At 37.8% G+C, this 25,993-nt stretch overlaps 1 protein-coding gene across 3 annotated transcripts in view; it reads right to left on the reverse strand.

Moving 5' to 3' along the window:
- The window catches only part of LOC106878518 (solute carrier organic anion transporter family member 4C1), a 70,770-nt gene that overhangs the window by 22,681 nt on the left and 22,096 nt on the right, over positions 1–25,993 (reverse strand). For 2 of the 3 annotated variants that reach the window (XM_014927745.2, XM_014927746.2), the window contains exons 2-4: positions 14,163–14,356; positions 2,456–2,731; positions 1,220–1,396 (exon numbers count right to left, since the gene is read on the reverse strand). In XM_014927745.2, the coding sequence (XP_014783231.1) occupies positions 1,220–1,396; positions 2,456–2,731; positions 14,163–14,352 (643 nt within the window). In that variant the 5' untranslated portion in view covers positions 14,353–14,356. Of the gene's footprint in view, positions 1–1,219; positions 1,397–2,455; positions 2,732–14,162; positions 14,357–18,920; positions 19,410–25,993 lie in introns of those variants that run through there. The other variant, XM_014927744.2, reaches the window with a different exon arrangement.

Consider the following 25,993-nt stretch of genomic DNA (forward strand, 5'->3'; position numbering starts at 1 on the left):
GTTTTGTTACTGTGCATGTATGTCTAGTCTATGTATGTTTTTGTTTTTTGGAAATATGTTTTGCATATTGTGGTGGGTGTGTATATGTGTGTTTCTGTTTTTTAGGGGTGAATGTTTTGTGTGTGTGTGTGTGTGCTACTGTGGTGTGTGTGGTGTATCATAGTGTGTGTATTATATTGTGATGTGTGAGTTATATTGTGGTGTATACTTGGTTTTATGAGAATGTCTTGTGTGCGTGCGTGTGATGTGCATGAGCTATTGTGGTGTGTGTGTTATATTTGGCTTTATGAGAAGGTTTTGTGTGTGTGTCCGACGAGTCCTTATTTATTGATTAATGGCAGGTATTTCGATATTTAATTGTAATTTATATTCGATGAATTGTTTTCCCTTTTTTATCCTCTGTTGTTAGGTGAAAGAGTCTGAGTACTTGTAGGGTGGGCAGATTTTGAAGGTGGGTAGGGTCATTCTCACAATTTGCAATTTCCCACACATTGTAAACTGTATGAGAATGGCCCAACGTTCGAAGGTCGTTCTTCATCACCTCATCCTAGGTCTTCCTGGGTCTACCTTTTCCACAGGTTCTCTCTACTGCTAGGGTGTGACACTTTTTCACACAGCTGTCCTCACCCATATGTAACACATGACCATACCAGCGCAGTCGTCTCTCTTGCACACCATATCTGATACCTCTTATGCCCAACTTTTCTCTCAGGGTGTTTACACTGTCCAGTATGTACACTAACATTACACATCCAGCGGAGCATACTAGCTTCATTTCTTGCAAGTTTACGCACACCCTCAGCAGTCATGGCCCATGTTTCCCTGCCTTGTAGCATGGCTGTTCACATACATGCGTCATACAGTTTACCTTTCACTCTGAGTGAGAAGCCTTTGTCACCAGTAGAGGTAGAAGCTCTCTGAACTTTTCCCAGGCTGTTCTTATTCTAGCAGCTACACTCTCAGAGCATCCACCTCTGCTACTGACTTGGTCACCAAGGTAACGGAAGCTATCAACTACTTCTAGTTTTCCCTCCTAGCATGTGACGGAAGCTGTTTTCTGCACTTATATATATATATTCTTTTACTTTTTCAGTCATTTTAACTGCGGCTGTGCTGGAGCACTGCCTTTTAGCTGAAGAAATTAACCCCAAATACAAAAATGAAACAAATTGTTATTGATAGGAAATGAGTTGGAAATAAACTCAGGTGGTTTACTCACCTATATAAAATGGTGTTTTAAGGGGTTTTACAATGTCATCCACTACAGTCATTCCAAGTGAGTAAAGAATACTCCCACCTACACTGTGAAATATTTGCCCTAAGAGAAACACTCCAAGATACTCCTGTAAACTCTTGTTGCGTTCGTCCCTGCATGCAGCTGCTCCACTTGAAGTTTCTGTTGGAAAAAATAAAAATAAATAAACATCCATAAGAATTTAACAATTTTTTATCGCTTGTTTCATTCATTAGACTATGGACATCGTTCGTACGTTTGTACTGGTTTTAGCTTTAGGGTTAGGGTTATAAGTATTTTTGCCAAATTTGGTTAAAATCTGTTCAATACACTGCCACAATTTTTTCCCCAAATTTGGCAAAAATACTCATAACCCGAACCCGAACCCTAAGACCCTAAAGCTAAAACCAGTACAAACGCACGAACGATGTCATAAATAACAGTACCGCCGATAGTTGTTGTTGACAAACAACGGCACTAATTCTATTCAATGGAAAAGATCTCATTACACCGCTAGAACGTGTTGTTTACATTCCACAGCAGTAATTGTTTTCACCTCAATAGACGTCAGTGATTGGTTGAAATTACCGAAATACGACAATTTTAACACGAAATAACTTTAAAAAGATAAAATTTTCTCAATAACACTAAGAGTAAAAGAGGTTTTATATGACACATTCTACAAGTGTCCCAAGTTTGAAAATGTTTCGTTAAGAAAACAAGTGGCGCCCGCCAAATCAGAAAGATCCCAAAAACTATATTAGATCTCTGAATGAGATATAAACAGTAGCAGTACGGAACCGTGACATATAATTGCTAACCAAGTGTGGTGTCCTATACAGGATAGGGGCTATAAACGTCAGTAGCACTGTCCTGTATAGGATGCCACACTTGGTTAGCAATTAGATATTTAAAAAAAAAGCATTTTAAAATAAATGTCACAAAAATGAAGGTAAGTAAAACGTAAGTTGGGTCGTCTTATCAACAAGCTCTTGGGTAAATCAATGCATTAGACCATCTATCATTTATTTATTGACAGTAAGTCACAGCATACACAGCATTAAGTCCCTCAACCCCACGAGCACCCCCCATCCCCAGGCATAATTAAATAATGCTTCATTAGTAAGTCGTATTTAGTGTGATTTATATTCGACAATAAAACGTGTCACATTTGTAGCTATTCTGTTACCTCGAAACACGAACTTATATAAAAATACTTACTTAAGCAATGAACAGCTGTTTTTTCGTCCCATACATAACTGTCAGCAAAGACATGTGGCAATGCCATAACAAAAGAGCCCAGACTGAAGGTGATGAAACCATAACCAAGCCAGCGTAGTTTGTAGTTTACAGCTCCTTTGAAGCAGACGAATAAAGCAATTGGCGCTGCCGTTATATCGTAAACGCTGGCGATCCATCCCGACATACTGCTGGGCAAATCAAACCGTTTTTCTACTGTACTCATGTTTGCATTGATCACACCGTTTACAATAAACCCTGCAAAAAATAAAGATAAAGGCCATTATATATGTTAAATCAATATCTAATCAAATAAGGAAAGCTGAAATTTATCTCTCACCTACGATCTTCATACTCCAACAGTTTTACGTAGTGATCTGAAATTATGCTTGGGAAGGTATGAGATTTTGAAACCAGTAGCAAGGGGCGTCGGACCTGACCGGAGCGACACTTTTATGGGATCTGCCGTATAAGCCTGTAAGGGCTTGCTTCCACCCCAAGGAAAGGGTTTATCAACTCAAGGGCTACCCCAAGGCGGCACGCGCACTAGTAACACTACTGTACTTGCGGTTTTCATGTTCTGATAGTTTTTCACAGCGAACCTAAAATTGCAGTTAGGGCGGCTTGAGGTTATGAGGCAATATATTTGTCAGGAATATAATAATTTGAACCAATCTGGCGATACAATAATTTGCTTGTCGAAAGTGTTAATTTGTTTCAACATAGGTTTAAGACTATAATCTTTTGGTGGGGAGAGATAGATATAGTCGATTATATTCTTGACAGCAAAAGAATGAAAGATGAAGTTGGTCTTGCGAAACTGAATTCAGAACATAAATGAGCGTAAATGTTTTTTGGTCTAATGCTGTATCAAAACTGATATTTATCGCATGAAATAGTACTTAGAATATATTCTGTTGCTACAGGGCGGCGAGCTGGCACGCCGGGCGAAATACTTAGCGAAATTTCCTTTGTCTTTACGTTCCGAGTTCAAATTCCGCTGAGGTCGACTTTGCTTTTCATTTTTTCGGGTTCGATAAATTAAATACCTGTTGCGTACTGGGGTCGATCTAATCGACTGGGCCCCCTCCCCAAAAATTTCGGGTCCTGTGCCTAGAGTAGAAAAGAATATTTTCTGTTGCTACATTTTCTGAAAAAAATGTATCAATGTTTGGTTAAGAAGATCACATAGAAAACCAAGAGCGGTTATCAAGTAATGGAGGGACGCGCGCGCGCGTACATGTAACACACGATGGGGTCTGTTTCTGTCTACCAAACTCACAAAGCATTAGTCAACCCGGAGTTATGGTAGAACACATTTTCGGGAGGTGCCACGCAGTGGGACTGAACTTGTAACACCTTGGCTGCAAAGCGATCTTTTTAACCACACAGCCATGAAAATATCTTTTCATATTTAGTGGTTGTTACCCTCTTTTTATAGTTTTCATTCTCCGCAAATTTTGGTTGTTAGCAGTTTATTATCTGTACAATCTTTTCAAATTCATTCTTTTTATTCTACAAACTATTTTAGTTTTCTCGATCAATAATTTTTCACATAAAACCTTGGTCTCACCTCAATACTACTTATTTATCATGTCATTTAGAACGTTTTCCAAGGACAACAATCTCTCTCCCCATCTCGCTTACCTTGTTTGGGTGTGTTCCTATACAAATTTACTTTTAATGCTACTACTATCAATAATTTTTTTTTATTCAAGGCATAAGGCCCGATATGTTGATGGGGAGGGGGCTAGTCGATTAGATCGACCTCACTACATAACTGGTATTTGCTTTTTTCGACTCCGAAAAGATGAAAGGCAAAGTCAACCTCAGCGGAATTTGAACTCAGAGCGTAGCGGCGGACGAAACACCGCTAAGCATTTCGCCCGGCGTGCTAACGTTTCTAATTTCTTTATTGCCCACGAAGGGCTAAACATAGAGGGGACAAACAAGGACAGACAAAGGGATTAAGTCGATTACATAGACCCTAGTGCGTAACTGGTACTTAATTTATTGACCCCGAAAGGATGAAAAGTAAAGTCGACCTCGGCGGAATTTGAACTCAGAACGTAAAGACAGACGAAATACCGCTAAGCATTTCGCCTAGCGTGCTAACGTTTCTGCCAGCTCGCCGCTTTTACGACCATCAATAATACAATATGCATACAGCGCCTATCCTTCGACATCACTCCATTTTGTTTTCTTATTTTCAATTTTGCGTCAGCAGTATTAAGATCACTACTTTTACGCCGACACGAAACCTCGCTACTTTTCTCAGATTTTATTGTTTTACTGCTTGGTGTGGATTACCGTCTATCGACGCTGCAATTGGCTTTCGCTAAACACATATAGTGCGTCACTCTTATTCATGATGACTGCAAAGAGATCAAGTAAAAGTAAAGATAGCAGTGTGTAAACTGCTGACAAAGGGATTACGTTGGATGTTAAACTCGACGTTTTTACAGAATTAATACCGATAAAATCTCATCCATATCTCTGTTACTCTCTTACTTGTTTCAGTCATTTGACGACGGCCATACTGGAGCACAACCTTAAAGCATTTTAGTCGAAGAAATCGACCCAGGACTTATTCTTTGTAAGCTTGGTACTTATTCAATCTATCTTTTGCCGAACCGCTTAAGTTACGAGGACCTAAATACACCAGCATTGGTTGTCAAGCGATGATGGGTGGTGGAGACAAGCACGGACAAATATAATATATATATATATATATATATATATATATATATATATACACGGCAGGCTTCTTTCAGTTACCAAATCCACTCACAAGGCTTTGGTCGCCCCGAGGCTATAGTAGAAGTCACTCGCCCAAGGTGCCACGCAGTGGGACAACTCGGATCCATGTGGTTGGGAAAGCTTGCAATGTTTATTGTAAAAACAATGCATGACAATAAAGACAGTTTTAGTGCTCAATCAGTTATTGTATTGACTAGCGATTGTTTTATTCACGGCGCCGATGTGACGCTTAATATGGAGAGGTTCATGTATATTCATGAAGTTGACAATCAGGCTAGACATAATGTATTCATAAAAGCGATAGTCTTTCAACCGAAAGCTAAATTGTGTATGATTTGTTGACAGATGAAGGTGCAATTTCTGATGAAAAACCTTGTTTTAATAAAGGACTATTTGAAAGTTTTAAGAGACGTCTTAATATTGGTTTCAAATTTTGGCACAAAATTTCTGGCCATCACCTGGCTCTGCAGCTCAGGTCACGGCAAAGACACTGGCGTTAAACCAGCATCTCGAAACCCAACATATGGGTTGCATTGTCAGAGCTAGGATTCGTGCAATGGGTTGTGAAGGAATCAAGGCCACGAGATGGGCCCGAGTGGTGGAAGCCCAATGTGGGAACGATGGCACAATTCGATCTTCAACGAACCAACGAGGTAAGTTAATAAACGAGCCCGAGGAGATGTGTGAGGTCTTTCAGGAGCACTTCACCCAGTTTTTTGGTGGGGGCGGCGGACCGGACAGTAGGAGGGACCTAACGGACTTCCTCGCTGGGCTGCCGCGCTTATTGGGGCAGGACGCGGAGTGTTGTGAAGAGCCGATCACGCCCGAGGAGGTAATTGAGGCTATGGCGGACTGCGGCGCGCGTAAGGCGCCGGGACTGGATGGTCTACCCTATGAACTGTATAAGAGTATGCCAGACTTGTTCGTGCACCTGCTGGCGAATGTCTACACGAACTGGCAGCAGAATGGTTTCATTCCCAGATCTGTACGCTGGGGAGTGGTGACGCTTGTCAGAAAGGACCCGACCCGAACAAGGGGAATTGCATTGATAATTTTCGGCCCATCACTCTGCTAAACACAAAATTGAAGATTTTGGCCAAAGTGTTATCGAAAAAATTGGCGCGTGTCGCGGATGGCTTGATCAGGAAGGCACAGACATGTAGAACCATCCAAAATAATCTCCATTTTATACGGTACATTGTAGGGGGGTTAATAACGATTCTGGCAAGGGCAGCGGTCTATTTAGACTAATCAAAGGCTTTTGATAGGGTCGACCATCATTACCTGGTTTCCGTTCTGTGCTTTTTGCAAATTAGTGTAGTAAGGTAGTGGGGTTTGGGAGAAAATAATAGGAGGCATTACTCGAGAGATGAAATCTGTTAATCAGGGATTAAGTAAAGGCACAGGAAGATAAAAGACGATTGAAAGAAGGTTTATTTTAACGTTGATATATATTCAGAAGGATCATTGCAGTAATTGAGAAAAGACACAAAAGAAGCAAATAGACTTTGGAACTCTGAAGGACAGCGAACCGTATCCTTCTTTGTTTAGCAGATCGAAAGATAAACACATGTGAGGCGTCCTTGATATATGAATAGTAGTATTTTTCGAGATACTGTGCATGCTAAGCAACCGTTTAAAAGGTGTCAGATCGACCTGAATGGGAATCCGGCGTCTCACTTATGAAATTTATGCAACAACAAAAAATACAAAAACAAAAAACAATATTAAATATTCAATTTTGTGCAGAGATGGGAGGAGTTGACAAAAGACCGAAACGATTGTCACTGCTGACACACATATCTCTCACAGAAATACACGAACTTATTTGCCTCGCTTAAATCTCTTTCGTTGACGATAAATAAATATTTTGTAACTTCGCACGGATTTTTTGTTACTATGTCAACCAACAAAGATCATATTGTTAAACAAATAGAAAAACTGGAAACAGTAAGTTATACAGGACAGATGTATATTTAGATGGTCTCAAATTTTGGTACAAGGTCGCCAACTTTAGTGGGAGGGCAGCGCTGAACTAACCATTAAGCAGAATAAGCACGTGCTTAGGGCATCAAGGGAGGTGGGGCATCATAGAAATGGTAAATAGTTTACGGCACAAAATAGATCACTTTAATTTGCTAAAATAATATTCGAAGTGTTCAGGATGTCATTGATCGAAGATTTTGCAATTAAAAAAAGTAGAAAACTTTCCAAATATAAATTAAGTGGACTTATACAAAAACCAACATTTTTTCATCATGAAAAATAAAAATATATTTCACAGTTTATAATTGTTTATAGGATCTTTTCCCTTTGAACGGTACTTCGAGAAATTAATTTTTTGTAACTAAACACTTTCAAACTTTGGACGACACTGGTAGAACTTTCCTCAACATCAGTAAGAGTAAAAGATATTTTATATGACACATTCTACCTTTATCCGAAGTTTGAAAGTGTTTAGTTACAAAAAATTAATTTCTCGATGTGCCGTTCAAAGGATAAGGACCCTGTTTATATTTTGAAATACATTTATATGGGAGCACCAAAATCGTTTAAATGTTTAGAGCCTCTATGAGTCTTAATCCAGCCTTAGTGGGGCGAGTGTTAATCGGTTACTTCAGTGGTTCTCAACCGGGATCCACATGGCCCCTTAGGGTCCATATAAGATTTTTGAGGGTCTATGCAACAAAATAGCAAATTGGGGATCCACAATTGTATTTTAACGATCCCTAAAATCATTTGCTTTAGATGTATATATTGGTATATAATGTAAGAAACAGGTTTCTTTCTCTAACATTTTACATAGTTCAACCTACACAATGTGATAAAACAAATATGAATTTTGAATGGCTATGGGTAAGGTGGAATGAAATAGTAACCAAAGGGGCCCATAAAAAAAAAAAAAGATGTTGAGAATCCCTGGGTTACATCGACCCAACAGGTAGTTATTGTGTTATTGATTTCGAAAGGATGATAATCAGAATTTGAAATCAGAAAGTTAAGAGCCGGAAGAAATACCACTATCTAATTTGTTTGATACGCAAACGATTCGGCCAGCTCGCTGCCTCGTATTATGAGGCTTGATATAAAATGTAAAATAAGAATAATGAAGGATGTGGTTCCCGGCGCAATGTGTATTGTATCAGCTGTCATCGTAAATATGTTAGATCGGAGAAACATTGCATCTGTGTTGTTATACAAGATATTTCTTCCAAATGTAAAGAAAACGACGTGACGCTGAACAATTTGTGTGTGTATGTGTGTGACAGAGAACGACAGACAGAAAAAAGGACAAGCAAACAGGGAATGGGGGACGGAGCGAGACGAAGTATGAGAGACAGATCTGACTAATTCAGGTCACATATATAAAAATACAAATACCGCTTGTACATTGGGAGGGACATTTTAAACAACATTAGAATATAAAAGAAATCAAATAACATACTTGTGGAAATACGTATTTTTTTTGTTTATATACCGAGCGAGCAAGTGAAAGGGATATAACAACCAAATCTACTCTCATATATCTCACTGTCCTATCTTAGCTGTCGTTTATCGTTCATCTTAATTAGGGCAGCTAGTGGGGTGCGGAAGAGGTGGACCGCCTCGGGCGGCACGTTTAAAGCGGCACCACTTTTGAGTCTGCTGTAGGCAATATACGCTAGTGTTCATCTTTTACTTGTTTCAGTAAGATTGGACTGCGGCCATGCTGGGGCCACTGCCTTGAAGAATCTAAACAAACAAATCGACGACAGGGCTTATTTTCCCGGTGTCTTTTGCCGAACCGTTAAGTTACTGGGAATAAACAAACCAATACTGGTTGTGAGGCGTCGTGAGCAATCACAACAACACACACACACACACACACACACGTATGTGTGATAACATTTGAAAAAAAATGGTATCTACGCCCGTAAATTAACGGATGCGACTACAAAGATAACGATACGATAAATATTAGGGTTGATATAATTAATTAAAATTCTTCAGAGCGCTGCTACAGCATAGCTGCAGTTTAACCTAAGCAGTAAAACTAATAATTGACCAAAACAAAAACAAATAAATTCAACATTTTCTGTTGAGTATTCTGTCTCAGCCATACACTCCGTAGATAGGCAGTAGAGTAGCTGGAGAGGGACAACGGGGCGGTTCTATCCAGGCGACGCTTTTATTGGAGTTAATGTTGGGTCTGCTGTATATTATTTGAGGGCCTGCGGCAGCAAACTTAGGGGCTTCTCCCGAGCGGCACAGTCTAGCTACGCAACTGCACACTGTGTGTCCCACAACTGCTTGACAACCGGTGTTGGTTTGCTTATGTTCCCGTAACTTTGTATTGCAACAAAAGAGACCGATAGAATCAGTACCAAACCTGAAGAAAAATAAGTAGTGGAGGCGATAAAATCTTTCAAAGCGGTGCTCCAGCATGGCCGCAGTTTCAATGACTCAAGTAAAAGAATAAAGATTGGTTTACTATTCTTCTCCGCACATACAAACATACCACCTCCTGGGTCGCATTCAAAATAACTTCGTTCAATTTATCAGCAATGTTTCACTCACCAATAACTTTCACACTGTCTCTAAGTCTTGTAAAGCTAATACAATGGCCAATTGTCGTTCTAAACTAGTTTACTACAATCCTCTTCCAGCCATTCCCACTCGATATATCCACATTCCCATCCTCTGACACCTTTAATGAATCTCAACACACCACTCATCTCGCACAACACTAATTTTCTTGTCGGACCTATGAACTTCTCTACCACCTCTCCGTCACATTTTTTCTTCGGTCCATAGATGTTCAAACCGAAGTTCGTCTGCAACGAGAAAAAAATTCACGTAACGTCCTTATAGCAAAAGCTATTAGGTCTATTCATGTATTCACAAGCGAGATTCTCCTTCTCGTCCAACACTGTTTTTAACTGGGACTTAGAGGATAAGTGCTTCGTTTTCTCAACATACAAATATTTCTGTCCTGAATTAAGACCATCATTCTTAATTTTGCAAAATAAATTTATTAATACGACAGTTCACGCAGCCTATTGTTGCAGTGTTGTGAATAAAATACGAATTCACATTAAAGCCTAGGAAACTTTAAAACGTTTTACCAAAAAGACTAAATCTAACAAAAGACTTGAATATCAAAAAATAATAAAAAATAGTCGAAAATTCAACAACACATTCAACTGGTTTTATAAAATGGGACAACCAATAACGAAAATAACTTTAAAAGAAATACTAGAAGTAATAAATGCTGTTGCTGTTACAATAGAATGTTTCAAAAGTCTCGTCTCAGAACTTGTCTATGTTACTCTCTCACACACACATCTTTTACTTGTTTCAGTTATTAGACTGCGGCCGTGCTGGAGCACCGCCTTGAAAGGCTTAGTCAAACAAATCGACCCCAGTACTTTTTCTAAGCCTGGTACTTATACTATTGGTTTACTATTGTCGAACCGTTAAGTTACAGGAACGTAAACAAACTAACAACAGTTGTCATGCGTTGATAGGAAACAGGCACAAACACACGCACATAAATATAAACGTGTGTGTGTATGTAACAGTATCCCTCTACCAAATCTACTCACAAGACTTGGTCAGCTCGGGACTATAGTAAAAGACACTTGCCCAAAGTGCCCCGCAGTGCGACTGAACCTGGAACCATGAGGTTGTGAAGAATCTTCTTACGACACAGCCACGCCTGCATCTATATATCTCACTCTATCAGCCAGACTATCGGACGTTTCTAATACATTGCTGGTAACAATGCGGTTCCTCACATGGTTGTAAGTTTTAAAATATCACACCGGTGGCCAGTCGGACACGCCAGCATTCCGACTGACCCGAAGGCCAGTCCGTTACAGTATTATCCATTTACGACTGAGTAAACTGAAGTAAAGTGAAAGGAATTACTTTGCTCAAGAGCACAGCGTCTGGGAATCGAAACCACGGTCGTCAGTGCAACACTTTAACAACTGGGTCACGTGCCTTCATACACACTTCATATTTTATTTTTTAACTGGTTTCAATCATTAGACTGTAGTCATTCTGGAGCACCGCCTTGAAATATTTTAGTCGAGCAAATCGATCCCAATACTTCTTTATTAAGTCTGGTAGCATTCTGTCAGGATTCTTTTACCGAACCGCTAAATTACAAGGACGTAGACAGATAAATAATCCAACAACGATTATCTAGCAGTTGGATGATGACAAACTCAAAGTCACATATTGGTATACATACATAGCTCTGTATGCGTGTGTATATATTATACAGACGAAGGTAAAGAATTACGCACACCATCCGTTTTCGGCGTTTAGGGTTAGGGTTAGGGTTAGGGTTAAGTTTACGGTTACACGGAAAACGAGTGGTGTTCGTATTCTTTACCTCTGTCTATGATATATATATATATATTCGCTAAGTTTCTGTGCAGTTTCCTTTTACCAAATTTACCCAAAAGGCGTTGGCTGCTTCGGGGCTATAGAAGAAATCACTTGCCCAAAGTGCCGTGCAGTAGGACTGAATCCGAAATCACGTGGTCCCAAAGTGACCTTCTTCACTACATCACTATATATGTGTAGGGTGGTCCAAAAGTCTTGTCCCCTACCGAAAAGTAATAAGGAGAATAGAGGAACAATATAATATCAAATACATTTACTGGTTTTAGAACATTCATTTTCATTGACACAGACACTGTCACACATCGAGAAGGTCTGTATGAACGCCATCACTTTCATGGCACAAAATCATGCGGCACCATGTCCTGTGTCATATTTTACAAAGCTGTGCTTTGGGGGTTGTTGCAAAGGCTGCCAAAGCAGAGCCCTTCAGCTGTTGGGTATTCTGGTATCGCTCTTGTGAAACTCCCCTTGATAATAATACCCTGCAGAGCGCTGTTGCAAGACATGAGGCCTGGACTTCTGGGAAGCTGATCGAGAGGTGCTGGAAGTTGTTGTGATCCTCACCCCATCCATCTATCTCGAAAACCTTCCTTCAGGTATTCACTGACATTGATGCTAGAATACCCAACAGTTGAAGGACGTGCTTTCGGCAGCCTTTGCAATAATCACCAAAGTACAGTTTCGTAAAATATCACACACAACTTGGCGCCGCATCATTTTGCGCCCTACGAAAGCGATGATGCTCATACAGACCTTTTCGATGCGTGTCAGTGTCAATAAAAGTGAATATACTAAAACCAGTACATGCTTTAGATATTATATTGTCCCTATATTATCCTTAGTGCTTTTCGGTAGGGGGTGACAAAACTTTTGTACCACCCTGTATATATTAAAAGAAACACAAAAACATATGCGTTTAATACACGCAGCAAGAAAAGCAGAGCCAGCTATGTTCAGACAGCCGCTCCTAATACACAGTTCATATTATTGATAAATTTTAATTTTGTGTTTGTGTTTTCCTTGATTTATGCAGCCAATGTTGGCCCATTTTAAAAACTTCGAACCCTCATTGGCCGATATCACGACTGCACCTGTGCATTTTCAATCGGCTTGTGTATATGAACTGCACTTGGAGTCCAATATATGTAAATCAATGCATTTTGTTATTTATTTTAGCAGACACAGAGGTAATAACATAAAATGCTAATTTAAATGATTCATTCATTGCAGAAAAGGAATCGGTATAAGCACACACAGGGTTCATTAAGACTACTTACCAAGCCAATTTTTGCGTGATTTTCTTTTGCACCACCGATCTAATTTTGTTTTGAGGCACTAAAAATTTTTTAAAAATCTGTTTTATTTTTTCTTTCAACCAGGCTCAGGTATGGCTGTGTGAAAAGTTCTCTTCCCAATCACATGGTTCTGGGTTCAGTTCTTCTTTGTGACACCTTGTGAGTGGATTTGGTAGCCGGAAATTGAAATAAGCCCATCGTGTATGTTTGTGTGTTCCACCACAGCTTGACAACCGCTGTTGGTGTGTTTACGTTCCTGTAACTTGGCGCGGTTCGGCAAAAAAGAGCCATAGAAAAGTACTAGTTTTAAGGCGGTGAGCTGGCAGAAACGTTAGCACGCCGGGCGAAATTCTTAGCGGTATTTCGTCTGCCGTTACGTTCTGAGTTCAAATTCCGCCGAGGTCGACTTTGCCTTTCATCCTTTCAGGGTCGATAAATTAAGTACCAGTTACGCACTGGGTCGATGTAATCGACTTAATCCCTTTGTCAGTCCTTGTTTGTCCCCTCTATGTTTAGCCCCTTGTGGGCAATAAAGAAATAAGAAAAAGTCTTAGGTTTTAAAAAATTAGTACTAGTGTCGATTCGTTCGATCAAAATTCTTCAAGGCAGTGCCTCAGCATGGCCGCCGTCTAATGACTGAAACAAGTAAAAGGTATACATGTTCTAATTAACACTATATAAACTATAACATTGATATCACCGATGATTCCTGCTGTACAGAATGAATATTATATTCACTCTATATCGAGCGAGTCATTGGTGATACACATGTTAAAAAGTGTTAAAATGTCCATTATACCGCCATTTATGGATTTTTTTCTTCATATATGAGGTTTTTCACAAATTTATATTTTTCTATATAAACCTTAATGACTTCTTTTTTCGCAAAAATTATCTTGTGGAGGGCAGCGCTCCATTGAAAGAGCGACAATGTCTTGCATCCTTCTTACCGCGTTTTATCGCTAATGATTCAAATTAGAAGCCATCCAAGAAACACAAAGAAGTATGTGCTTTATACAGTTCCTAAAATTTGAATAATGTAGCTTGAAACACAGTAATGTAAAGCTCCATAAAATGACATCACCGCTGAAAGTTACCAGGAACTTCCATGGTAGACAAACTGTTAAATGTTAAAAGAATGAAATATTTAACAGAAAGAATTATTTAGATGTTTTTCTTTTATATTCGTTTTTATCACAGTTATTTGAGAAATGTAACTGAAAGACGATATAACATACCTTGAACGAAAGCAGTATAAGATAGAATAACAAGAAGAACTCTAGGTTGATTGAATATTTGCAACCAAGACGGTCGAAAGGGACCGAAACCATAACGAAGATCTTCTGTTTCTTCATCTTGAGTAACTTGGGTTCCATTTTCTTGAATGTTATGTTTAACCGGTTCATTTGTCTTAGTCTCGTTGTCCATGAGTCTGTTAAAGGAAAAATAATTATATTTTATTGAGGAGATAATGCCTTTTATACGGTAAGTATTTGTTTGTTATACCAATTCAGAATAACAAATGTATTGACGTATTTCATTACAGAGATCAAAGTAAAATATTTAGAAAATATTTGGACCAGTTGTGGCTGAGAATATTTATTTCGATCGATGATTATGTAAAAATAATATGTCACTGTACGGTTAAGAAACTCGTTTTGTAGCCACATGTTTTGAAGTTCAGTACCATTGCGCGGAACTTGGGGCAAGTGTCTTCTAATATAGCCCTGGACCGACAAATGCATTGTGAGTGAATATAATAGCTGGAAACTATGTGAAAGTCCGTCGTGCACATTATATTGTGTACTTGTTGTGTTTGTTCAACACTGCTTGACAATCGGTGTTGGCTTGTGCACATTTCCGTAACAGCGGTTCTACATGGGAAACTGATGGAATGAATAGCAGATTTAAAAGGAAAAACAAATACTAGGGTGAATTTCTACGACTAATAATCTCAAGCCGATTTACCAACTGTCCAATAACTGAAACAAGTAAAAAGTAAAAAAAAAAAAAAGAGATATAAACTTTCTTATATAAACAAATGGATGAATTCATTTCTTTTAAATGATTTAAACCGAAAGGCAAATCTGAATTTGAAAGACGTCCTAATTAAGTTTGCAGGGGTTAACGAACTTGATATGTCCGTACATAGTAAAAGCTAACACGTTTTTCCAATAACATTCCTTTTATCAATCTGTTGGAGTTGTACTTCATAATTTTGTCCTATTTCTCTTTCATTTCTAGTATGTATTTCACGTGCAACTTGTTTCTTTATTGCCCACAACGGGCGCCCACAGTGGGGACAATACAAGACATGTGTTGACTTATAACAATAAAAAAAGCAATTAAAATATGATAATATGAATGACAATGAAAAATGAAAATGGAACCACTCGCCCCACTTACGAGCAGCCCCATTTTCTACCTTTTAAAATCTGATCCCTCTAGCATATCAAAACCCGTTTCTTCCGATAGTCTGTCATATGTCGTGTAATTTGGTAGTAAATCGCAGTCAGAATCTAACTCCCAATAGCTGTAACCGTGTTCAAACGAATATATTGTCTCCTCTTGTTCCTTTGTTGGGAGCACACAGCTGTGCCACTCCCTGATGTTATCGTAGTCAACAGTTCCTACTTCCTTTACTCCGTCCTATGAAAACACCTCATCTATCAAATCGTTATTAGATCCCTATAGTATTAAAGCTTTACATTCCCCACCTTTTTTTTTTACTTGTGGGAGAGAGTTTGAAATTCTTTGTGTGTGTGTATATCGCGTCCATTTACTTAGAAAAACGATACCTAATGCTTTGTTAAAGCAAAATTAATATATATATATATATATATATACATAGATATTTGGCAGAAGCAACAAAGTAACACTAAGTCCGAGAGTTTCGTGCATTAGCACTTATCACAAAAGTTACTGACCTTGAATCATTCTTTGCTTCTGTTAAATATTAATAAAAATAGATTTTAAGTTCTATTTTTTCCTGCTAGCATCACCATACCTGTATATGTATTTCTGTCTCTCTGTATATATATATATATATATATATATATATATATATGTGTGTGTGTGTGTGTGTGTGTGCGCGCGCGCAGTACATTCCTAACTATTTTTTTTTTTAGAGACATGTTTGCTATCGTCTAAAAGAACAGCAGGTCATTATTTTTGTCTTGCCTTTCTCTTGGCCTTTTTCTCATGCCATCCTTACAAATTAATTCGTCAAATATTCAAGCAATAGTATTACGAAAAATTATGCAAAAATGTAGATTAGTCCAGTTTCATTGAAATGACAAACTAACAAATATTAAGATTCAACCAACGGGAAGAACAACAAATTCACAATAAATAGAATACATGCAAAACAATAATAAAAGAGTGGAAAATTGCTTTATATTTGAAAAGCTACTGTTGGCCTTCAGTCGAAATCAAATATGTCTACCAATAATACTCACATTTTCAGCAATTTAACCAGGCGCGATAAGAAGCCTGCTTCTCAACCACATAATTCTAGGTTCAGTCCTACTGCACGGCACGCTGGTCGAAATGATTAGCGTTATTTCGTCTGTCTTTATGTTCTGAGTTCAAATTCCGCCGAGATCAACTTTGCCTTTCATTCTTTTAGGGTCGATGAAATAATGTTGAACACTGGGGTCGATATAATTGACTTAACCCTTTTCCTCGAACTTGCTGGCCTTATGCCAAATCTTGGAACCAATATTATTACCATTGTTGAGAATTTAACTGATTTGAATATTGAAAATGAATTGAATCCACGTGTGAATTTTCACTTTCACAAAAAAGCGAGTCACAATTCGATTCCGTCCATGTACGAAACTAAATAATTGGAAGACTAGACGATTGACATTTTGAAAAACCAAATTGGTAAACGAAGAATTAGAAAGGGAAATCTTAAGCAATGCATTGTAACCAACTGATAACAGCGACTAAACTGTACCAACCATCAGAAACTGGCCGACAAAGTTTGGAACTGAAGCAATTTTAAAGCCACTATAAGCATACTGAAGATGATTGTTATTAGTACACCTGGGAAAAGATTCAAGAATTCTGATGCTCTTAAAAATTACCAATTCCAAAAAAATGTAAACGCGTCATTAGTATTATTTTCAGAATATTCGTTAGCCATGCCAAGTCTTAAAGCACCTTTAAAAAAAAAAACTGACAAAAAAAAAAAAATTTAATGACCACTTGATTGCCAATAAAGTTTTAACGAGTTGTAAATTATTAATTTTGCTGTCAAATTTTACGAGTGTAATATTCCTAAAGGATTACTAACAAACACTTTGACTCAACTTTCGAATGTCATCGTGGCCTGACTCGAATAAAGCAAACGAGTTGTAGACACTGCTATTGGTGACAAATACAAGTCTATATACGTGCTGTCGTTTAAATATCCAGCATGTGAATCGGTTGCTAGTGCAACTGATAAAAAGTGTAGTGAGTGGCTAAAAATATTTGTGCTAAGTCAGCGAATAGACATCGACTACTCCGAACTAACTATTTATCTACTAAAACTCTGTGCTTGTCTGTGATTTAGTACAGTCAAACCGGCGCATTACGGGAAATTATTCTGAAATGTGAATTCAAACGGAATAAAACAAGTTTCGCGTTAACCGGACCACGGATTCCCGAGATTTGCGGTTGTGGTGGGTACTTTCATAAACAGCCAAAACAGCGGATAATGGGAAACACTCCGAAAGTAACATAACTCTGGAATGATAATATAAACAGAATAAAACAAATTTAGCGTAAATCGGACCACGGGTCCCCGAGATACGCGGAAAAAGGAACTTTGAAGTGGAGTGATTGGACAGCTATTAGCGAAAAATCGAGAATTAAGGATTATTTATGGATAAATTAGAGTAGAATTCAGATTTGTTACAAGATACAAATTTCCAAAATACATTAACCGAATCTCCGATAGCATATTTAAAAGACAGATTGATATTTTTCTAGGAATTAAGCATACGTCTTATAAGCTGTAAAATGCGGTAAACGCTGTTTGTCGATATAAAACTCTACCTACGTTTATCTATATATTATGCGTATATTCATCTATCTTAAATCTATATTTACCGATATAAAATCTTTGCATGCATGTACGTGTCTGTCTGTCTTTGATTACGACAGTAAGCAATTAAAATAAATTGAAACAAACTTGAATATTTGTAACGTTATACAAACATATTAAGAAGTTTAGAGCAGGATCAGCTTTAGCAAATTTTGGTTCTCGACGGAAAAGAGAAGTAGATTTTTGCATAAATTTACATACAATTAAGCTGCTTTACACTTTATAACGTTATTGAAACAAAATGTATAAGATATTTGGAATTAGTTAAAAATATATAGCTGAAGTAACAAATAAGCCCAGTCATATCGTAGAAACTAGCCTTTTTAAAGCTCAGAAGTTAAAATATATGATTTTATACATTGTCATTGTCAGAGTTTAACAACATTAAAGTTTAGCAAAGTATATGTAGATTGTTTTAGAAAGATTCTTATCATTTAGTATACCAATCGTCGAATGGACTGTAACTTAATATTCTATTTAGCACCAGATCAGCAAGTTTTGAGGAAAGGAGTAAGTCGATTATATCGTCCCAGTAGTTAACTGGTACTCATTTTATGGACCCTGAAAAGATCAAAGTCGATCTCGGTGACATTTGAATTCAGACCGTGAAGCTTGAAGAAATGCTGCTGAGGAGAATACGAGTCTAACCTGGCCGTTATTTTCACCATTTGATTTTACAGATTTACTCCAAACTGCATTGTTTGTATCGTAGAAAAAAACAAAAAAACAAAAAAAAAAACCCTCCATCAGCTTACTGGGATCATCGCATTTGATTCTTTCACGAAAGGAAATTTTATCTATTAATTGCTTCGATAATCGCAGTTGAGTGAACATTTTCAACTCGCTATAAGGTATATGTGAATCCCGATCGTACATGTATTCATTAAGCAGAAAATCTCACCTGAATCCTTTTCTCGCAATCATTATTGATTTTTCTATTCTCCACTGAATGAATATTCCAGGTAATCCTTTTTCAGTTTATTCAATCCTCAGCAATATTATTACTATTTTGCTTGTCACGGCGTTAGTGCTTCGGAGTGCTTGTTATGCTTTCAAAAATCTTAACTAAGAAACCATAATGGAGTGATGATATGAATACCAAAATTGAAAGAAGGAAATTTATAAACGTGGAATTTCCATGGGCTTCTCAAGTTTTGCTTTATATTATTCGATAAACTTCCTGTCTGGAAATTTACAGTTAAATTTATAAAGTGTTTCGTGCAGTAAATAAACTGATGCAATTGTTTAACCTTCGTTTAGTGTTTTCGTTCATGTTTCCAGTTTTCAGTTACATACTATCAGCGATCATTGTCATCATTTGGCGCAGATTTTCTTTCTCCAATTGACTTAAAAATAAATTTACTTGCTTCATTTTTTTTTTCTATAGTAATTTTTTCTCAATTACTTTTGGAATAATATTAAAAAAAAGTTACAGTATTTTTCGAAATTTATGGTGAGAATGTGTCACAAAGTTTTGATGTGTAGTAGAGCATTTTAAATAGTACATGTAGATATAATAGATATAAACATGTTCGATTGCGTGATGAACAGCTGAGAAGTTAACAGTAAAATATTGAACAGAAGTTGAGAGAGGCAAAATTTTTTGAAACTCACAAAGTAGGGCAGAAGTATTAATTATTCTATAATTGGTGTCACTCGTTGGACTGTGGGCCATACTAGAGAAATGCCATCCTACGATACAATCGATTGACATTTTGATAAGTTTTAAATATACAATTCATTTTCTTATGCGGGAACATTTATTGCTAAAAAGAAAATCATTATATTTGTGAGTCAAACAATGCAAAGAAAAGAAAAAAATCAAGAAAATTGATTGCTTTGCAATTTTCACATTTTAACGTCACATAAATCTGTCGGTTACAGAGATTCTGTTTCGTCATAAACTTTGTTTTGGTTTTATCAAGTAAGTGAAACCGAGACTAGAAAGCTAGGAACTGGACGTCCTCATCGATAATTCCTAGGCTGCCTCGGGTTGTCTCAGCGTCAGTTTCGACAGTATGTTCTGTGGATAAGTTATTGGAAGAGAAGTAAATGGGTACAAGCGCTATGCTTCTAAATGCGTGCAAAACAACAAAATACATATTGATAGGAAAAACAATGAAATAAAAAAAAAGCCTCTGGCATTAATGTAGAACATTACGATTATGACGTAGTTTAAAATATAGAATATCACTTGACTGATTTGTCTATAATCTTGTGCAAATGATGACAATTCCTTACAGCATTCTTTTATAATTCGGCAACAGAAAAATAATTATTTTAAATTTCCCTTCTCGCTATAATCGATAAATATGTAGTGAGGTCATTGAGAGAGAAGTAAGAGTGTTCATCAATATCAAAAGTAGTTTATAAATTATCAGAAACGTGAGAGTAAAGATCGATACATATTTTTGCTGTTTATGATATCGGAAAATAAGCGGAAATTCAAATCGTGTTATCTATGTTATTTGACGCCAAATATTTACTATTATAAGTAGGTCTGAAATTTTTGGGGGAGAGGACTAGTGGGTTACATCGAACCCATTGCTATACTGGTACTTAATTTATCGACCCGGAAAGGCTGAAAAACTAATCGACCTCCGCGAAATTTGAACTCAGCATGTAATGAGTCGGAACTATGTTTGCAGTCCAACGAAATATATATATATATATAATATTTATAGTCTATTTATACATATTATTTCAGTTTCTTTCTTTGTTAACTACAAATTTTATTTCGTTTTTGGATTTGATTTGCAAGATTCTTTATGTGAGTTCGTGTGTTGGAGTATATTTTGATGTATCTGGGGAGAGTTGTTATATTTTAGTACCTCACACTCACTTTTTCTAAATTTTCTAAAATTTTCGTTGCGTCTTGCAACATTTTCAATTGTTGAGTGTGTTAAATAATAAGGCACTAAAAGAGAATTACTCTCCCCAGACACAACAAAATACAAATTTTAGGTTTGAATATAATATTCTATACATGCATTTACAATTTTGTTTGTGGATCAGGTATTATATTTATCACAAATTTCATAAATTATCGCTTACAACTAGGAGATGCTTTTAATGCTCATTAAATATTATTTGGAGGATTTTTTTTTACCAAAAGTTAAAATATGTTAAGTTATGAGTTGACTCTCTACACATAAACATTTACAAATCTTCATTTTGAATGCATATTAAATCTATATGCACGATGTTTGTATGAGGATGTCTTAATATTTATCAATCATGTTTGTATGAGGATGTCTTTATGTTTATCTATCGTGGCACTCCATCAGTTACGACGACGAGGGTTCCAGTCGATCCAATCAACGAAACAGCCTGCTCATGAAATTAACGTGCAAGTGGCTGAGCACTCCACAGGTACCCTTAACTTAGTTCTCGGGGGAGATTCAGCGTGACACGGTGTTACGAGGCTAGCCCTTTGAAATACAGGTACAAGAGAAACAGGAAGGAAGAGTGAAAGAATACAACAGGGTTCGCCACCACCCACTGCTGTAGACTCGTGGAGCTTTAAGTGTTTTCGCTCAATAAACACTCACAACGCCCGGTCTGGGAATCGAAACCGCGATCCTACGACCGCGAGTCCGCTGCCATAACCACTGGGCCATTGTGCCTTCACATATTTATCTTTACACCTAACCTTTATAGTTATGCAAACTGCCTAAATTATGTGTATCACATATCTACTTTCCTATATACTCTTATACATTCAGTCACACACACACACACACGAAGGGGTGCTGAAAAGTGGATGAAATAAGCAGCCTTTGGGATTAATCTAATCAGTTCGTTCCAGTCACGAGGCCAAACATCTCTGAAAGTTTCATCCGAGTCCATCCAACGGTTCTTGAGATGTCTTGTCCACGGACAAACGAACGAACAAACGCGGCCGAAAACATTGCCTTCGCTAAGGCAGAGTTAATGATAATAATAATTTTTATTATCAATTTCAGTCCTTATGCCTATAGTTATCGTGAGGGTATATGGCCTAGTGTTAAGGCTATCGCATTCACGATCGTGAGATGGCAGTTTCAATACCTAGACCGGGTGGTGCGTTGTGTTCTTGAGCAAAGCACTTCATCTCATGTCGCTCTGCAATCACTTCAACACCTGTCGTGTGGTACACCATGCACCTGCTAAGGTAACGTCGATGTGATGGAGGCAGTGAGCTAATATAGGGCACAAACATTTGATTACTATAAACAAATCCCTTGTGCAGGTTGTTCGGCAAGAAATTGTACAAACCATCTTTCTCGGACTACCGGAGACTACTACCACTACCACTACTACCACTACTACTACTACTACTACTACTACTACTACTATGTGGTGCCCAGTCATATGCAAAGTTTTCGTGTATGTGTTTCGCGAGGCCGTAACTTTGACTTAGCTTTAATTTTGTTAACGAATTAAAAGAATGGAAAAAAATTAGTAAATGGCGTTGCTGGAACATTTAGTCTGGTTTATGGCAATTAAATTTAATGAATTATGGTCATTCAACAGATCACTTCCCTTCCAGTATGCCTTAAGTCTTGCATATCAAACGCATTCGCCTGTGTAACATACGTTAAATTTTCGAGTAAAAAGTTATATATTACAACTTTCTAATGGTTTTCTAACATACATCTCATCTTGTATTAATCGGAGTCAACGTTCTATTTTTGTATTAAGGAACCCTTGATTTCATTAGGTGTTGGCTCGAGATATTTCAACTGTCCCTTTATTCGTTAGTTTTAAGTTTCCTTTTTGAATAACTGTGATAGTCTAGATCAGTGTTTCCCAACCTGGGGTCCACAGACACCTGTTGTTTTGCAAAAGTAGTACTGGGGGTCCATAAACTAAATTCAAAATTTCATATATATAATCCAAGAGAGTTAGGGGTTGAGGATTCAACCCACTAAGGGATTATTTTTTATTTTTGTGCAGGTCAACTATACGGGAAGGACGAAGACCAAGGTTAGCTCATCCCCGTCTTCACAAAACACAATAGTGGATTTAATAGAGAATCCCTACTTTCTTCAAGTGAAGGAGTTTCTACTGAAGATTGATCACCTTCACCCATCGTTTGATTAAATGCGGTCATGCTGAGAGATGCATTGTTGCCACTACATACTCCCTCTCTCTTTCTCTCTCTATCCTATGAACAAAAGTTTGAATCCTTAGAGGAAACATTACCAGCTAGCATTTTATGCGACATTTCTATTTATTTTTGCATGTCGAGAAGGCGATTGTTTTTAATGTCGCATCAGAGGGCTTCAAATTACTTTCGATGAAATAGCTGGACTTTCATCCCCAACACCCCATTAATACAACTTACATATTCATAGAGGTCTTCCAAGTGACTTTTCAGATCTTTTGGATAACTCTTGGCATCTGCACAGATCCATCTGTTGTCTGTGAACCTTGCAACATGTCCGACGAACGGAATCTGTGCTTTCGGTATTCCACAATTAGGTCGTTCATTCCGTTCTGTTCTCGAATTTCCTCATTTCGGATTTGCTCTCACAATAAAATTCCTTGCATGGATCTTTCCATGGACTTTTGGGTCATAGCTAACTGATGTTCTCCTCTCTTCGTAGTATCCCACGTCTTACTTGCGTATAAGGTTAATTATTTTAATTTCAGAGACTAGTCTGAAGACGTAGCACGCGGATTAATAGAGATGAGAAACGGTGAAATCGAGGATAATACAATGAAGATGCACTGAGATATGGACTCTGAAATCTCGAGAAGAATTAAAGGAGGGCGGAAGGCATTTACTCAAAGATGTTCCCAAACGATGATTTCAACGTAATTTCTCAAATTCTTATTGGTTTTTCACAAATCTAGAGGATTTTATATTTGTAATTTCCTTAAGTACTTCGTTAATATTTTGTACTCTAAGCACAGGGCCCGAAATTTTGGGGGAAGGGCCCAGTCGATTAGATCGACCCCAGTACGCCACTAATACTTAATCTATCGACCCTGAAAGGATGAAAGGCAAAGTCGACCTCGGCGGAATTTGAACTCAGAACGTAAAGACGGACGAAATGCCGCTAAGCATTTCGCCCAGCGTTCTAACGATTCTGCCAGCTCGCCGCCCTAGTACCTCGTCAATATTGAGACCATGATAAAACTGACTCATACAAATAAGACAGTTACGAATAAGGTTTTAAAATTTTTCATTGCTCAAGATTCTATACACTTTTTGACATGTAAAAAGAATTAGTCGACCGATTCAAAAATACTGAAAGAGAAAAATATTTTTTAACATACACGTTTAGGTATTTTGCAAAAAGAGACAATTGACTGTTTGTGAATATGTTTAATACAGAAGATTCTGTTCACTTTTTAATTTAGGCAAAATATAAAACCAGCATTATTTAGCATAATAATTCTGAGTTACGCAAACTTTATAACAAAAGTCTTAAGGTAAATTTTGCAAATCACTTCTATTTAACTTTTTATGATTTTAATACTTGTCGATCCTCACCGCCAAATACAATTGATCAGCTTTTCAGCAGACCTGCTAAACAGCAACGCTTAGCAGTGTTGTTAATGTTGGCATTGTTTAGTCCAGTGCTCCGCAACCTTTTTTTTACTTGCGGTACACTTATATTCTTTTCAAAATTTTGCGGCACACCTGAACTAAAAATGTAACTAAAAGTATAGAGGAAAAAAAAAATTCAAGTTACACTGCGGCACACCTAGCAACGTCTCGTGACACACCAGTGTGCCGCAGTTTACTGGTTATAGAGCACTGGTTTAGTTCCATGTTAACATTTAATTATGCAGGCTTATTGATTAAAGGCATTCCAGTTGCAATCAACCTCTTTTACACGTATCTGGGACTATATTGTGTAATGTGTTCTTACCTTTCTTAATAAGGTTGGGTGAGATTTGAGGGTCAGTTGCCGACAATTTCCAGCAAGCTGACTGGTGACGGTATTGCATATTGCCTTGTAACACATGTAAACATACCACGCCCATACACTGAAATACACACGGGCTCCTGAAACTCCTTCCTCTCCATCACGCTCTCACATATCCACTTCCACAGACCCCCCCCCCGCCAATCCACACACGCGCGCGCGCAAGTAGACATATTTTAGATGGTTTAATTACTGTGACACAACATATATAGAATTGATTAAATCGATTCCAGTACTTAAAATGTTACTTGATCAATATAAAATGCAAAAGGCAACATCAACCTGAGTGGGATTTGAAATCAGAACGTATACACGAAATGTTCTGCCCGGCACCCTACCTATTCTACCAACCACAGCTACAAACATATATACAAAACAATCAGATTTGAACTGACGTGACGTTATTATGAACAACCGAACAACAATAAAACATTGAAATCATTCGTCATAAAATTGAACTCCTGTATTGTTTGCTGTTAAAGCTATAAAAATGTTTTCTCTTGTAGATGAAGTCGATTTATGTCAAAGGATGTTTATCTTCTAATGTGACAACAGCTTGCAAGTTTAATCGTTTCATAGCAGGCTACGCCCCACAGCTAAGCAAGAAATGATCTTCTGCTGTTTCTGACCAGCTAACAATAGCCACCAAATTAACCTAAAATCACACCTTGTTTAAGAATCGAGGCACAGTAGAAAATGTAATCCTATCTACTTTATACCTGAAATATATATTGTTCGTGGAGGCGCAATGGCCCAGTGGTTAAAGCAGCGGACTCGCGGTCATAGGATCGCGGTTTCTATTCCCAGACCGGGCGGTGTGAGTGTTTATTGAGCGAAAACACTTAAAGATCCACGAGGCTCCGGCAGGGGATGGTGGCGAACCCCACTGTACTCTTCCACCACAACTTTCTCTCACTCTTACTTCCTGTTTCTGTTGTACTTGTAATTCAAGGGGCCGGCCTTGTCACACTGTGTCACGCTGAATATCCCCGAGAACTACGTTAAGGGTACACGTGTCTGTGGAGTGCTCAGCCACTTGCACGTTAATTTC

The sequence above is a fragment of the Octopus bimaculoides genome, chromosome 4 (genome assembly GCF_001194135.2).
Source record: "Octopus bimaculoides isolate UCB-OBI-ISO-001 chromosome 4, ASM119413v2, whole genome shotgun sequence".
NCBI classification, from domain to species: Eukaryota; Metazoa; Mollusca; class Cephalopoda; order Octopoda; family Octopodidae; genus Octopus; species Octopus bimaculoides.